General features: G+C 30.4%; 2 protein-coding genes across 6 annotated transcripts in view; one reads left to right on the forward strand and one right to left on the reverse strand.

Annotated features, from left to right (window-relative positions):
• The window catches only part of LOC126753984 (transcription factor HNF-4 homolog), a 71,220-nt gene that overhangs the window by 44,557 nt on the left and 9,987 nt on the right, over positions 1–16,676 (forward strand). The gene's annotated exons all lie outside the window — the stretch shown is intronic.
• Positions 1,164–2,207, reverse strand: LOC126753996 (proteasome subunit beta type-5-like). The gene is made up of 2 exons (XM_050465814.1): positions 1,987–2,207; positions 1,164–1,918 (listed from the first exon to the last, which is right to left on the reverse strand). Exons 1-2 carry the CDS (start codon positions 2,116–2,118, stop codon positions 1,232–1,234), a joined length of 819 nt encoding a protein of 272 aa, XP_050321771.1. The 5' UTR covers positions 2,119–2,207; the 3' UTR covers positions 1,164–1,231.

The raw sequence follows: 16,676 nt of genomic DNA on the forward strand, positions 1-16,676 counted from the left end.
ATAATTTTACTAAACGTAAATAAAAGAAAAGTTTTCAAGTTTTTATAGGAAAGAAAATATTGTTAAAACAAAATTTTATAAGAAAGATCGTAATTAATTTTTTTAATTGTAATTAAAAAACAGTGTTTTAAAAATTTTATAGGAAAATAAAATTTTATAACAAAGACAATTCTAAAGGAAAAATATATTAAATATATTAAAATGTACATATATACATACATATGTATGTAAAAGAAAAGTAAAATTTAAAAGTAATGATATTAACTAACTTTACTAAGCGTGAAAAAATTAATTTTTATGGGAAAGTAAAATATTATAGCAAAGTAAAGTTCTATAATAAAGAAAGTAAATAATTTTATTAAACGTAAATAAGAGTTTTAAAATTTGAAAGGAAAGAAAATATTTTGTCAAAATAAAATTTTATAGGAAAGATAGTAATTAATTTTATTAATTGTAATTAAAAAACGGGGTTTAAAAATTTTTATAGGAAAGTGAAACTATACAGTAAAGCGAAATATTATAGCAAAGTTGAGTTTTGTAGTAAAAAACTTTTATAGGAGAGCACAATTGTATAGCAAAGTGACGCAAAACGGCTACAAAGGTGTCGTGATCACTAGAGATTTAAGGCGGATCCGAAAGAAAGGAAACAATTTTATTAAAAAGGATTTAACATATTTATAGGAAGGATAGGGATTAATTTTATTCATTGAAATTATAAAACAGGATTTTAAAATGTGTAAAGGAAGCGAAAATTTTACAGTATAGTGAAATATTATAGCAAAGTTAAATTTTGTAGTAAAATAAAATGTTATAGGAGAGCAAATTTTATAGTGAAATGACGCAAATGTGCTATAAAGGTCTGGTGATCACCAGAGATTTAAGGCAGAGCAGCTGTGCTTAAAAAATAATGATTTTTATAGTTTTGAGTTTTCATCACATACACATAAGGACGGTCTTTCTAAGAAAAAGAAAAAGTTAAGTAACATAACCTAACATTCAAAACGATTTATTACTCATAATTATTAAAATTGAGCCTTGAAAGCTTCTAAATGTTTATGCACCCAATCCATTCCAATTTTTATAATATGCAAAGCGCTTTCTTTCATATTTTTATATGCCAATTGCCAATTACTGTTGTCGTTTTCAAAACATTTAAACACAAATTTTTCAATTTATAAAACTTTTAATTCTATATTTCTGTATTTTTGTGCACTAGTTACACTAACACAAATTATTCCATTTTCTCATCTTTATATTTATAATGCAACTCCTTACAATCATCTTCGGAAATTTTGATCCAACCATCCTCCTTCAAGTGATACACACGTATAATACCACCAGAGTAGGCATCCCTGAATGTAGCATGATAGATAGCACGACGTCCCAAATCATATGCTTCCTCATCCTCCAACTCATACTTGTAACCCGAATCCAATACACCATAAGCAAATATAGAACCACTACCAACGGAAAATACATTACCCGACGAACGTGAACCTTCCGAATCGACATAGTATAGACCGGCACCTTTATCATCATAACCAGCCAACATCATGCCCATACTCAAGCCCATGCCCTTGTATTCGTGCGCTATATTTGCCATTATTTTGCTGGCCGCAGCAACTGAGATATGCTTTCTATTTCGCAACTCATGCAAACGGCATTCCTTCGCGAGCACACGATCCCAGTAAACACAATCGGCAGCACCGCCTGCCAATGTGCCCAATAAATATTTATTGATTTCGACAATTTTCTTCATCTCCTGTGAACCGATAAATTGTCCACCTGTCGCACGCGAGTCCACGGCCAAGATGACGCCACCTTTGTATTTGAAGCCCAAAGTTGTGGTGCCGTGATGATAATCAATTTTAATACCAGTTTTATCACCAGCAGCATGTAGTGCTTTTATATCGACAGGCTGTGAAAAATAAACGTGTTAACATATTTATTTCACTATTTTTTGCAAATCATGTTCAATGTACTTACGCCGTTAGCCGGTGGTGCCAACAGGCAGTAAGGATTGCTAAGGTTGTAGGCCTGCTCAGCAAGATTCATTGGATTATTCTTTTTCTGCAAGTATTTAGCACTTGAAATGCCAGCTATTTCTGCCAAAGCCATATTGATTAAATTAATTTATTTCACAAAACAGCAAGAAAGAAAACAATTCAGCAATTCACTTCAGAAAATAAAATCAACTATTTCTGCTTCTTCTTTGTACGTAAAAAGTGTAGGTTCACAGTGGTATTGAATTGGTGTTGCCAGCTGTTGTTTAAGCAATTATATTGCAATATTTAGCTATATATATTTAACTGTTTAATAAATCTTTTTAAGTATTATATACGCAATGCTATTAATAGGTGTTTGTTAAAAAAGGGGAAAAATATATGATAATAATATATACATAAATAAATTTATGAAATTAAAATAAATTCTATTAACCGTTTTATATAGGAATACACAGTAGTATGAGTAATTACTCGTATGACGCATAACTAACTGGTATTTTAACTACTGTAAACAGTAATTTAAGCTGATGTAAGAATAATTGAGGTTGTATGAATTGCTATTCATTTTTTTTTTTATGAAAAAATATTTTCGCAATTTTGAACTTATTTTGTATTTATATGATATGAGCGCATTTATATGCTTATTACTGCATTTATGACCCTCAAGGTACTTGAGATAAGTGGGTAGTTCGGTTATCTACAACTTAAGAGCAAGTACCCAATTTGTTATAAATAAAGAAAAGTATTATTTTGCCAAAAAATTTTTGAACAACGAAATTACAAATATGCATAAGATGTGTTTTTGTAGATATTGATAAGAATGAAGCACATAGAAACCGTAGCTGAGTGATAAGCGTACAGAAACCATAAAATCAACAAACAATTATCCCAAATTGGAATTAAAAATTAACTTTAAAAAATACTCGTAATCAAATTTTGTTTAATAAAAAAAAATCGCAATATAAAATTTTAAATAAGTATTTTTATTTCTCAAGCAAGGCAATAAATTGCTTTAAATAGATCTTTTCTTTGCATAATTTTTGCATCAGACTTTTTTGGCATGCAAAAAAACTAAATTCTCTACATTTTCTAAAAAAAATATAACCTTTTAATAGTATTGTTAATCTTGCCGGCATCCGCATTGCCTCAATTCTACTCAACGTTGATCTCGATGACCTTCCGAGCGTCACAACAGCGTTAAAAGCTTCTGAAATAAATTAAACAGCTGCTTAGTTGTGCAGGGGGGCAACAATTTGGGAGAAGCTCGATCAAAAATACGCAGCAAATTGGCGTTATCGCCTTATTGTGTATTCAAAAAAAAATTATACATACATACATATATAAATGTTTTATATTATAGTCAAGCGCGTAAATAGGTACTTAATTTTGGAAAAAAATTAGAATGTCTTAATGTTTATAATTTTAGTGATTTTGATTTTTACAATTTTTTATAAATTCGTTTTAAATAGTTTTGCATATTAAAAATTTAATATGAAATAAATTATAATACTTTAAAAACTTTAAAATACTGATGATTTGAACTTTTTTTTAATAAAATGTAAAAAATATTGACTTAAAAAATTTTTGCTTTTTCTACCAAATTAAGAAAAAATATTAATAATTTTTAATAAAAATATTTTTTTTTTTTGGTCGTTTTGTTTAAATTTAAAAAGAAAAGTTTTAGAGAACTACTAATAAAAAACATATAAACTTAAAAAAAAAATACTTTTTTCTTGTTTCTTTTTTAGTAGCAAATTTTATTTAAATTCTAAATTATATTTATTTAAAATTAATGTAAACAAATTTTAATGACGAAAAATACAGCGAAAATATTTCTTGAATTCCTCAAATTTTGTGTACGATTCTAAAATGTGTGGTACTCTATTTTTGAAAATTTGAAAACTTTTTTTTTGTTTTCAATTCTATTATTTAATTTTTTAACTTTTTTTTTAAGAATTTATCAAACAAAATTTTCGAAAATAATTTCCATACATTTTTGGAAAAATCGTAATTTAATAATGTTTTTTTTTAATTTGATTTTATTTTTATTTTGTATAGATTTCCAAAAAATCTGCTAAATTTTTCTCAAAATCAAAATTTCTTATATTTTTTTAATTCCTTTATTTAATTTTTTAACTTTTTTTAAGATTTTATCAAACAAAATTCTTCCGAAATAATTTCCATAAATTTTTATAAAAATCGTAATTTGCAAATTTTTTTAATTTAATTTTACTACTGATTTGTGTGGATTTCTAAAAAAGAAACTTTTCTAAATTTTTCTCAAAACCAATTAATTATTTATAATTTAAAAAATCGACCAACAAATAAATTCCTCTAAAAAAACTTGGTTTTACTCAAGCAAACTTAATATGTATGAATGCCAGTGTACATATGTACATATACATAAGTATGTATGTATGTATGTACCATATATCTACATATGTATGTATGTGTTATCATATTTTCCTAATTTTGACGGTCATTCATATACTATACTATACCATATTTGTATGTGCCAGATTAATATAATTTAATGACTCAATTAAAGTTAAACGGATTAGCTTAGCAATTTTTGTTTTCGCAAACTGTTTTTGCGCTTTCTTAACAAACACACAAATAAATATACATATGCATATATCTACATATGTATGTATGTATGTATGTGCTCACGTTTTCCACTTACCATCAATGGCACTTGGCACTATTTGCACGAAAAATAAGAACAGGTAATCAATTATTAAGCAAATAATATCGATAACAACCATGGCAGTGTCATAAATAGTTAAAATTAAATTATCGCGCTGTTTTCTTTTTGTTATTGCTTGCTTGTTTTTGTGAAATTTTATGACCGCAGCCACGGACTGAGCCGAAGAGGTGGCGTCGCTGCCCAATGCAAGCGGCGATGAGAGCAATTATGATTTTTCTAAATCTTCAAGTACAACAGCGTAATTATTGAAAATTGTACGTAATAAAGCGGAATAGTGGGCAAAAAGTGTGAATGCAAGTACAGGCGCCAAACACGCATATATACATATGTACATACGTACTTATAAACAAATGTACTTATGTATGTATATGCAAGGTGGTGTTTATAAATCCATGTGCGTTTGTATGTCAGCGAGTATGAAAAAATCATTCCGCTGATAAGATAAACCTCAATCGTTTTGCACACACGCACACATATACCTGCACTTACATATGCACAATTAACCCGTTTAATCAATAGACTATTTATATAGTCAGTATAAATATCCATTAAAGTTCGCACAAATACACACAAACCGTTGCAAATTTTAGCGCATGCATATCAGCTCATGTACTTACCGGCGCATACTATATGCATGCATGAACGTGTGTGTGCGTGTTTGCACCTGAAATGCGATTAACCTTAAAGCAACACTGCTAATACCAACTAGTTTTTCTGCCATCATGAATAACAATAATTTTACAGTTTTTCAGCAATCACATTGATACGAAACGAACAAATAAAATGCAAATACACAAACTCGTACACAAACACATAAGTATGTATGTACGAGTATGTGGCATGTGTGGCGTTTGAAAAAATATATGGAATAATATAGTTAGCCAATAAAAGTTAATGATTGAACCCCAATTAAGTAGTTAATAGAACTAGTGTAATTTTATGCACTTCTACTTTTTGTATTAACCATTTTATTAATTAAAAAATACACAAATACACACACAATCACACGTATACATACATATGTAAAATGCAGTGGATTTGCAATAAAAGAGTGTATAAGCACCCAAGTTTATAATATCGATGCTTTGACACGAAAATATTGTGATCCCGAAAGTACGGGATTATGGTTTCGGGATTATGAAACATTTAAATTTTACGTTTGTTATAAAAAAAAATATATGTATGTATGTTTATAATTGTTTGTCCCGAAAATACGGGATTATGTTTTCGGGATTAAAGGAAGCTCAAAAGTTAACGAGTTAATAAGAAATACATGATTGTTACAAGGGTGCATTTTTAATTTTTTGTCCCGAAAATGCGGGATTACGTTTCCGGGATCAGAGAAAGTTCAAAATTTAACGTGTTAATAAAAAATACATATATGATTATTGCATAGATGCGTTTATATTATCCAAAAAATACGGGACTATATGTATGTATTTTCGGGATTTCGGAGAAGTAAAAATTTACTGAGTTAACAAGTAGACTATGATTATTGCTGACGTCTCTTTATAATTTTTCGTCCCGAAAGTACAGCATTATGGTTTCGGGATTACAAAAATATCAAAATTCTGAGGTATAATTTACAAGCATGGAACGATAGTGTGCAATTAATCAACCCAAAAACCCATAGGGTAAAGCCATTTATCGGGCGACAAGGCCCTCTGACCTTTTTTCTTATACCCACACCGATCCCAGGTCTTTATATTATGTAAAGTAGGGATCCAAGTAGGAGTTTTTGGCACGCCTTCAAAAGTTCTATTTATTAGATCTAGGATTTGAAGTGAATAGAGGTTATAATCCAAGTTGGTTAGAAAGGGTCTGATCCCGCACTTTGTACTTCTTTATCAAACTTATTTGGGTTTCTTCTTCTTCTTTACTGGCGTAGACATCGTTTACGCTCTTTTCGCAATGTGGCGCCAATTGGAAATTCTCCACCTGGTCTTTCTTCTTTCCTCTTCCTCTGCTTCCCCCGGCAGGTACTGCGACAAGACCTAGCCAACGTAGCCGCTGTCTCTTAATTCGCTGAACTATGTCAATGCCGTCGTATATGTACCTCATACAGCTCATCGTTCGATCATTTGGGTTTCAGTATCAAGGCCTACCAAGGTGGGTTACATACATACATATGTACTATATGTGACTTTCCTCTTTATAAAATACTTCCTACTAGACTCATTTGGGTTACAGAGCTAAAAGCGATTCAGGCGGGGGCTTATAGCCATCCAAGGAATAATCTTACTTTACTTCTCTATGATACAGTAGTGCTTCAGTAGATTCGTTGTAAGCTAATTTGGAAATCTTGGTTGTAAACTAGTTAAGTGTGTAGTCATGAGGAGATTACCGTTGCCACTTTTTCAAGTTTCCTTAATGCAATGCACAGCATAAAGTCCGTTTCAACTTTCGAAAATCGACTAAGGCATGATGAGAAACGATTGAACTGATCTTGTCAGTTCAGCTGACCAGCTCCGAAAATCTGGTTTTGACTCTAATTGGAGTTTCTGCGATATATAGTATTTAAAGTTTTAAGCCAGCAGACGTTTCAATCTACCATCAATGTGAATTTTACAATCCTACTTTGCTGCATTTTTTCCTTTCTTCTTTTATCACTTTCCCACTATTTCGAAATATTCTATTCGAATTTTATTTCGAATACTAATAATACTGTTACCACGATCCCGATCTGCATCACTTGTTCGATTTCACTCCTTTTCATTTTTCTAATGACACTTCAAAGGCTTTAATTTTATACTCCGATTCCGCATCTCGGGTTATGTCAATCCAATAACTTCGAGATTACACAAACCAATAAATAACTAGTAGTTATTATTAGACATGATTAAGAATTATTGTTAAGCAATTTTGCTTTCTGCTGCGCCGAAACGAGGATGCATAACTCGAAAGCAATTTCCATAAAGTTTTACGATTACCAATATAGACAAGAAGTTTTATGGCCCCTCCAACAGCGAGTACATTAGGCAAAAACAAATTGTTACTTATGTACATATGCAATTATATAAATAGGTTTAATAGACCACTAATCATGCTCAACATCGTGGTTGGCAAATACACAAGATTAGATTAAGATTTGGATTACTTCGTAAAGCTAAACTATAAAAATTACGACCACTTGCTGTGAAGGACTTATCACAAAAAACATAAGTATTTATTTACTCGAAAAACAAACGGAAGTGCTTATTGAAATAATTATTACCTGTAGCTAGATTAACTCTATATTAATTGATCTACTATATAGCGATTCTTGGTGGCAAGTGAAAAATTATACATTATTGGCCGATCTTACTTACTTCTTTACTTGTATGTACCATTTATTGGGTTAACACTGACCAATTACCTTAAAAAGTGGATTTTAAACTGACCTCTGCTGACAGTAAACCTCTCCATCAACACTCTCCCCAAGCTTTGACCCATCCATAAAGAAGCTTACTGCCCATATCCTTCAACGGCTTCTTCCCACCCTTAGCTTCCTCGTCGGTATATGTGTTCGGTTTGGCGACTCCATGATCTAAGTGATCCGGTATGAAGTCAAAGTGTGTGAGGATATCCGAGTGTTCAAATACGCTATCTTTTAAGAACCCAGATTATCTGAGTCTAATAACCACTTTCACAGTTATACACCTTCTGGCGATGTTTACGGGCACTATGTTCAAAATGGCGTTAAGTGCCTTGATTGGAGTGGACCTTAGCGCACCACACAAACTGATGAGCGCCCCACCTTTAACGCTCTCGAGTTTCTTTGCAAGTGTGGTCTTTTCTGGAGTCCTCCATCATGTAAAGACTCCAGAGAACATAATGGGGATATACAAGTGGCGTTCCAAAATAAACTTTTTGAATCTAGCGCCCCCTGGTGCCATCTATATGTCGACTGGTGCGATAGAATCGATTGTCCAGTGAGAATTTCATGACATTTCATCGATTGGAAGTGATATGTTTGTGTTATCGGTGAGAAAATGAGCTTAGCACAAACAGCCAATATTAAATTTTGTTTTTAAATTGGTAAAACTTTTATCGAAACGTTTCAATTGATGAAACAAGTTTATGGCGATGATTGCCTATCCCGTAGCAGAGTGCACGAGTGGTTTCAACGTTTTCAAAATGGTCGTGAGGACATAAATGACGATCAACATGTGGGCCAATCAAAATCTGTGATCATCGGAAATTTCATCGAAACTGTGCGCGAATTCATCAAAAATCAGCCGAAATCATCATTGAAATGCATGGAAATGGAATTGAACATCTCCAAAACATCGATTTATCGTATTTTGACCGAAGATTTGAGCTTACGAAAGGTTTGTTCCGCACAAATTGACTGACGACCATAAATTGCTCAGAATCCAACAGTCGAAGGACGATTATTTGACCAAAAATCACATTTTAGCCATTAACCAATCCCCGTATTCAGCTGATATGACACCGTGCGACTTCTTCCTTTTCGGAAAAATGCATTTGCCCATGAAAGGAAAGCGTTATGCAGACGTAGAGGCCATTCAAAAGGCTTGCACCGGCATACTGGCGGCCATACCGGCCAACGAGCTAAAACTCTCGTTCGACATGCTTTTGGACCGTGCAAAAAACTGTATTGAAGCAGAAGGAGACTATTTTGAATAAAATAAATTGATTTTGCCGAAAAAACCATTTGTTCTGTTTTTTTTTTAAGTCTTGTTTACTTTGGAACACACCTTGCAGAGATAGAGGATGAGATACCCCACCTCTTGCCAAATGGGTCCTCTATTATTTTACTTATTTTACAAGGTATCTTGACGAAATTTGGCATGAATTGTTATCCACACACAAGCTTTAATCTCCGAACATATTGTTCAGATCGGACCACTATAGCATATAGCTGCCATACAAACTAATCAATCAAAATTAAGTATTTGTATAGAAAGCTTTTTTATTAGTTCACGAAACGAGTTGTAATAAAAAATATCTCTCAAAAATATTTTCCGTATCTTCTCTGTCAATCCTTGTGAGCACATACATAGCTACCGGTTGGAGTAGTGACCGCCAAATGCAATTAAACTACTCGCCTTGAACTGCACTGGGTGCCTCAGAGTGCGGATATTTGCTTGGCGCTAAAAACAAATACACACTCATACACATATATACATACAAATACGTGTGCTTGTAATATTTGTTGTTAACGTATTTATAATTTGTTCCAACATTTAAAATCTCCAACTTGGCTTAAGTGTGCACGTGCATATAAAAGTATACTATATAGACTCTTCATTAATGTCTAAATGGTTATGTAAGTGTGTGTGAGTATGTATAAATATTAACTATTCTTAATTTCATTGTAATTATATTTTCTGCCACTCACATATTGTACACCAATTTTAATTAGCGAAATTGTTTACAAATGGAAGCAAGTAAAATGCTACTAAGTGAGCACTTAGTGTGCATGTATGTGTGTGTGCGCATGCGTGTGCGAGAACTTGATAAAATACTTACTTACTACTTAATTGAAATAAGCAAATAAAATTTTTCCATAAATGTATTACATTGAAACAAGTCGGTATAAAAGTAATAAAAAAGATATGATTTCACGTTTAATTGCAACGCTGCTTTCTCCATTGACGCATTGCGAAACGGCGGAACAATAAAAAAATTTAAATAAAATAAAAATCCATATGACATGATCTCTTAAAAGTTTTATTGCAGAAAGCTTTGAGTGTACTCGTATAGATGTGTCATTGTCAAGGTGTTTGGTACAGTCTTGTGTTGACAAATTCTAAAGCGTGATCCATTTCGAGGTTCCTTACTTTTTTTAAAGAAAAAACACAAAAACTTGAAATTTAATGAGGAATGTTTATTATGATTCGAAAGAACATTCTTTGGCATTTATTTTTTGAAGATTATCTCTTTCAAATGTTGGCCGCGGCTACGTCTCAGATGGTTCATCCGTTGAGTCCAATTTTCGATGACTCGTTCGAGCATTTCGACTGGTAACTGACGAATGGCACGCGTGTTGCTTTGCTCCAAGGCCTGAATCGAAGCGGGACTGTCTGCATAGACTTTAGATTTTACATATCCCCACAGTCTAACGGTGTGATATCACATGATCTTGATGGCCAATCGACCGTCACAAAGCATGAATTTATCTGCTTACCGAAGTATTCTCTCAATAAATCCATTGATTGATGCGGTGTGTAGGAAGTAATCACGAGCTTCAATTTCAGGCATGAAATAGTTGGTTATCAATGCATTGTCTATCTCCAGACAATTTCACCTTCCATTAAGTAACTGCCAGTGGTCATAGACCACGCCTGAGGCAAAAGCTTACATCACAAACAACATTAAAATAATCCAAAAGTTTGTCATTCGTTATATCCAGACCTGTTCACCTTGAATGAGGTAAAAGCCAGTCAGTCAAAAAGAACATTTCTCTAATAGCTGATAGGCATTATTACATATTTTAAGGAGCCCTTTCTGACACCAAACAGTTTCCAATAATATCTATCCATCTTTCAAACGTAGCTTTAAACTTCTCGTAACTAGTCAAACTGATGCTGAGACTTCGAATAACATCGTATCAACACTCAGGAGAATATTTTTTCGTAGATGTGGTTGTATATTATAAGCCAACTAAAAAGAGCAGACACATTAATTTCTAACAGGACAATGCTGCTCACACATATGGATAGTGACTTCACTAAAGCAACGCGATCTTGGAAGCTCCGGGGATCTTATGTATCCAGCTTATTGTCTAAGTCTGAAACAAAGTGGTTACTGCCTGTTCCTGTCTATGGCGAATGACCTTACTGGTAAAAAGCAGCCCGAAGAGCAGCTTGTAAAAATCGATTATCCCAGCCTTGGGGACGAAAGTTTCTATCAAAGTGGCTTTCAGAAATACAAAAAATGTATAGAACAAAACAGTACGTATCTCACCCAAATCGCTAAATCCTTAGTATATTTTCAATAGACTTTATATCAAATATAATAAGTATCTTTGCTATAATAAATGAAAAAAATAGAAATTTTATTGGCAAGAGTATTTAACGGGGATAAGATAATCTGAATACGGATTAGTGAGACTTGTATATCCAACTAACTATACCAATATGGTCGCATGATTAAAAGCTCTTAAACTAGGCAAGACATAGACGATTTGTTATTTAATGACTGGAAGATCTATTTGTGAACCGCCATCGTCATGACAACACTAACATAGTTCTCGAGGTTTCGTTGAAAATTATGACTACAGTTTATGACATCTTTAATTTTTTAAAGTTATAGGTAGATGATAATCTCATCCCGTTTTCACTTCGAAAGCGAAATTTAAGTAGTTTGCTAATCGATTTCAGATTTGAAATTTAAGAGGGAGTCCCATCAAACCGTTGGAGTTTTTGTGAGTGTGTCTCAACAAATTTTGATTAGGTAGTTTCAGAAGAATTCCTAGACGCCGGCGTAGATTAGATTAGAAAAATAAATGAGGATTTTACCGCGACCTAAGATTTATTGTGCTCTCTCCTAAGTCACAACGCCTCATTTAGCCCTAGCATATTGATAACTTCCAATATACTGCCAAGTGCTACTGATGCGATGTGATCTATCTTCGGAAAAATAGATTGAAGACCCTTTATCCTGCGCCTACAGACTGCAATGCAGTCAATTAGTGTTCTAGATAATGAGTTTCTAGTACTAATTTCTTAAAATAATATCGAAAATTTGTGAAAACGAAGATAATAAACATTATTGAAATTATGGAACAAATTATTGGCTTTCTAGGAAATGCACTATTTCGTAAGACTGTTTTTCCTAACCTGAGTTACTGCCTGACGGAAGGCAAGATAAAATAAAATTCTAAGTAATGAATAGACGATAAAAGAATGAATAGAATAAACTATTGGGAAGCTTATTAGTCGATGAAGTGGGATTATATCTACTTGCAGCTTAGTTGTTTTTTGAGAATTTTCTTTGAAGAGGCATTTTTTTTATAAATAAATATAAGCAATGCACATTTTTAGCATTGAATACACTTTAATAATCTGCAATTAATTTTAAAAACTTTGGATTCCCTTGATCTAATAGCCGAACTCCACAAGCACTTCCTAGCATTCTGGAGGTGAGAGAGATGTTTCTGCTAAAAATTATCTTAAAGGAAAATTCAAAAAAATGTATAAATAATAAATGATCCCAGGACTCAAAATTTTGATTTTTGCCATTTGCTTATCAAAAAAGTCAATTTTTGTAAAAAAATTAATTTATTATCAAAAATCTTATTTACGTATAATTTAAGGTCGTGCCAAAATTTCAAGTCGGTCGGTGCAGCCATTCCGGAGAATTTACTCTCTGAAAACAGCGTTTCGAGAAAATCTCGTTCAAAGTTTTCGGAGACGATTACACTAAATTGTAGGGCTCTAACAATCTCATATATTCGAAACTATTATCCGAAATAACTTTAAATTTTCGGAGAAATTTTAAAATATATTTACAATAGATATGTAACAAAAAAAATCGACGTTTTGAAAGACACAAGTGGATATACATAACCCCTCAACCTGGCTTTCAATTAGGGGTTAGGTGTCAGCGAGTATACTTCTAGCAAATGAAAAAAATACTGCTCGTAAAAATATTTAAGTTCCGCAGAATTAACAAAAATTGAATTTTAACCAAAATAATAAACTAAAGTTTTTTTTTTGTTGAATAATTTTGACAACAAAATTTGCAATAGAAATACTAAGCGCTTTACAAAAACAATTCAACAGGTGATATAGGCCTATTCGGTGCGCTCTACTTCTGCTTACTGATTATTTTTTTATTTTTTTCTTATTCGCTCAAAAATATATGCATGTAGTATATATGTATGTATGTATACATAAATAAGCAGTAAAGTGTATAAATTAAAAGGTTATTGATGTCGACTGAGGTGCACAGACACATTAAAAACATTAAAAAAAATTATTTCTTTTTTTGTGAAAAATTAGCAGCACGCGCGTAACTCAGCATTTTAGTAATGTTCTGCATTTAATTAATATATTTTTTATATTTTTTTATATTTTTAGTTTTTTTGCTTTTAAATACTAATTTGCTAAAACGCACATAAATGCCATTAATGAGCTCACATATTTTCATAATTGCATGTCGCGCTCACATATAATTTAAATTATGTTTAAGGTCAGCTATTGTCACATTTTAATATAATTACATACTATATGTTTATATTTTATAACGAAATTATTAAGGGCGCGCACGCCAAATGAGCGGCGATGCGGAAGTAAAGTAAACAATTTTTTTGGTAATTAATGGAATTTAGGAAAATGTGTTTTTAAATTTTTTGTTTTCTCTTTTTTGGGATTTGGTTTTATTTGAAATTTGTAATTTTTTCTTTTTATTTATCAATTTTTTTGTTTTATTAGATTGTCATATATTTTTTTTAATAATTTTTAGATTTAGGGGGGATAAAAATTTTGATTTTTTTTTGTAATTAGTTAAAATAGTTATATTTAAATTTATTTTTTTCATTTGTTTGTTATATTTAAATGCATTGTTCGTTTTTCTTGAGTTAAGAGTTACGTAGTTTTTATTTTTATTTTTTTTGTTGGAATTTTTAGTAAAATTCTTTTTATTTATTTTATTTTTGTTTCATTTCTTTAATAAATTTTTAAAAATAATTTTTAATTTAATTTTATTTTATTTAGTTAGAAATGTTGGTAAAATATCTCTTTCCTATATTATATATAATAATTTTTTTTATTTAATTAAAAAACACTATATTTTATTTAAGTTCGAAAATTTTTTTGTGTAATTTTCCATAAGCTAAAAATTTCTTTTTTTGTTTTTCACATCATTTTACCTTAGCAAATTATTACTTCTTAATTAAAAATTAATATTTTTTATTTAATTAACAAAAAAAAAAATGTTTAAAGTTCGAAATATTTTGTCATCAGTTAGTAATTTTCTATAAGCTACAACTCTTTTTTTATTTTTTTTTATCAGTTAGCAAATTATTATTTTTTAATCAAAAACTATTTTTTTATTTAATATTAAAAATTATTTTTCTTATTTAATTAACAAAAAAAATGTTAAGTTCGAAAATTTTGTTCATCAGTTAGTAATTTTCCATAAGCTATAACACTTTTTTTTTTATTTTTTTATCAGTTAGCAAATTATTATTTTTTAATTAAAACTATTTTTGTTTATTAAATATTAAAAATTATTATTATTTTTTATTTAATAAAAAAAAATTCAGTTCGAAAATTTTCAGTTCGAATTTTTTTTTATCAGTTAGTAATTTTCTATAAGCTACAACTCTTTTTTTATTTTTTTTTACCTGTTAGCAAATTATTATTTTTTAATAAAAAACTGTTTTTTTTATTTAATATTAAAAACTATTATTTTTTTATTTAATAGAAAAAAATTTTAAGTTCGAAAATTTTTTTCATCAGTTAGTAATTTTCCATAAGCTATAACACTTTTTTTATTATTCAATTATTATTTTTTAATTAGAAACTATTTTTTTATTTAATATTAAAAATTACAATTTCTTTATTTAATAAAAAAAAATTTTCAGTTCGAAATTTTTTTTCATCAGTTAGTAATTTTCTATAAGCTACTAGTCTTTTTTTATTTTTTTTTTATTATTATTATTTTTTAATTAAAAATAATTTTTTTTATCTAACAAAAACATCGCCGCTCATTTGGCTTTACATATGTATTTTTTAAGTTCGAAATTTTTTTTTTCATCAGTTAGCAATTTTCCATAAGCTATAACACTTTTTTTTATTTTTTTTAGCAGTTAGCAAATTATTATTTTTTAATTAAAAACTATTTTTTTTATTTAATATTAAAAATTACAATTTTTTTATTTAATAAAAAAAAATTTCAGTTCGAAAATTTTTTTTATCAGTTAGCAATTTTCTATAAGCTACAAGTCTTTTTTTATTTTTTTTATTATTGTTTTTTAATTAAAAATAATTTTTTTTATCTAACAAAAACAATTTTTTAAGTTCGAAATTTTTTTTTTCATCAGTTAGCAATTTTCCATAAGCTACGACTCTTATTTTCTAACCAAACTCGTAGAAAAGTCTTCTACTAGACGCACTCCCATACAACTGTATAAATATACATTTGTATCTATGCATGAAATTATACAATCTTTACTACTTGTTTACTAGTATTAACATTTAATTGGGTTGCGGCAGTTTTATTACAAGACTTGCCACTTTCAATCATATTAGAAATCAAATTATTTACTAGTCTGTATTTTATTTTGAAATTCTAATAAATAAGAGTAGAGACACAAACAAAAGCATTGATATCCATGCAAATACGCAATCAACAGGAACGGAAAGAAGAAAAAACAAACACACTTGAAGTAAGTTCGAAAATTAAAAAAAAAAATCAAGTAAATGAATAAAAAACCAACTGAAATAATTACCTATAATTATCAGGTGAACACACGTTCAAATTCAACAACGACACTCGCAATGAGTCTACCTGCACGGCAATTAATTCAGTATTCTGAATTACACTAGCAGAAAAGCTTTATTTTTGTTGCCTTTGTTGTTATTGTTGTTGTTGTTAACTGCCTGGCTGTTGTCATTTGCTGTTTCTTTAAATGCTATGAATTTGATCTTTGACATGCATACTTTACATATGTATGTGTGTGTGTATTGCATATGATTACACATACACACACACACGCGCACTCACGCGATCTACTGAGGACGCTTACGGCAGCGCGTTAAGCTCCTCCTTATGTGCACTTAAATTGCATGAGCGCCTTGTGATCGCTTGTGTTGTGCTGCGTTTGTGTTTATGTGTGTGTGTGTGTGTGTGGATGAGTATGAGTTTAAAGTGAACACGCTCGTTTCGAAGCGCTTTTAAATTTCTACTTTTCATGGTGCTCATTTACAGCTCGTGTAATTTTCACTTATGCAGTCAAAGTGAAGCATATTTTCATAACTTTAATTTAAGTTTCCTCTAATTTATCATAC

Source organism: Bactrocera neohumeralis, chromosome 3 (genome assembly GCF_024586455.1).
Source record: "Bactrocera neohumeralis isolate Rockhampton chromosome 3, APGP_CSIRO_Bneo_wtdbg2-racon-allhic-juicebox.fasta_v2, whole genome shotgun sequence".
NCBI lineage: Eukaryota > Metazoa > Arthropoda > Insecta > Diptera > Tephritidae > Bactrocera > Bactrocera neohumeralis.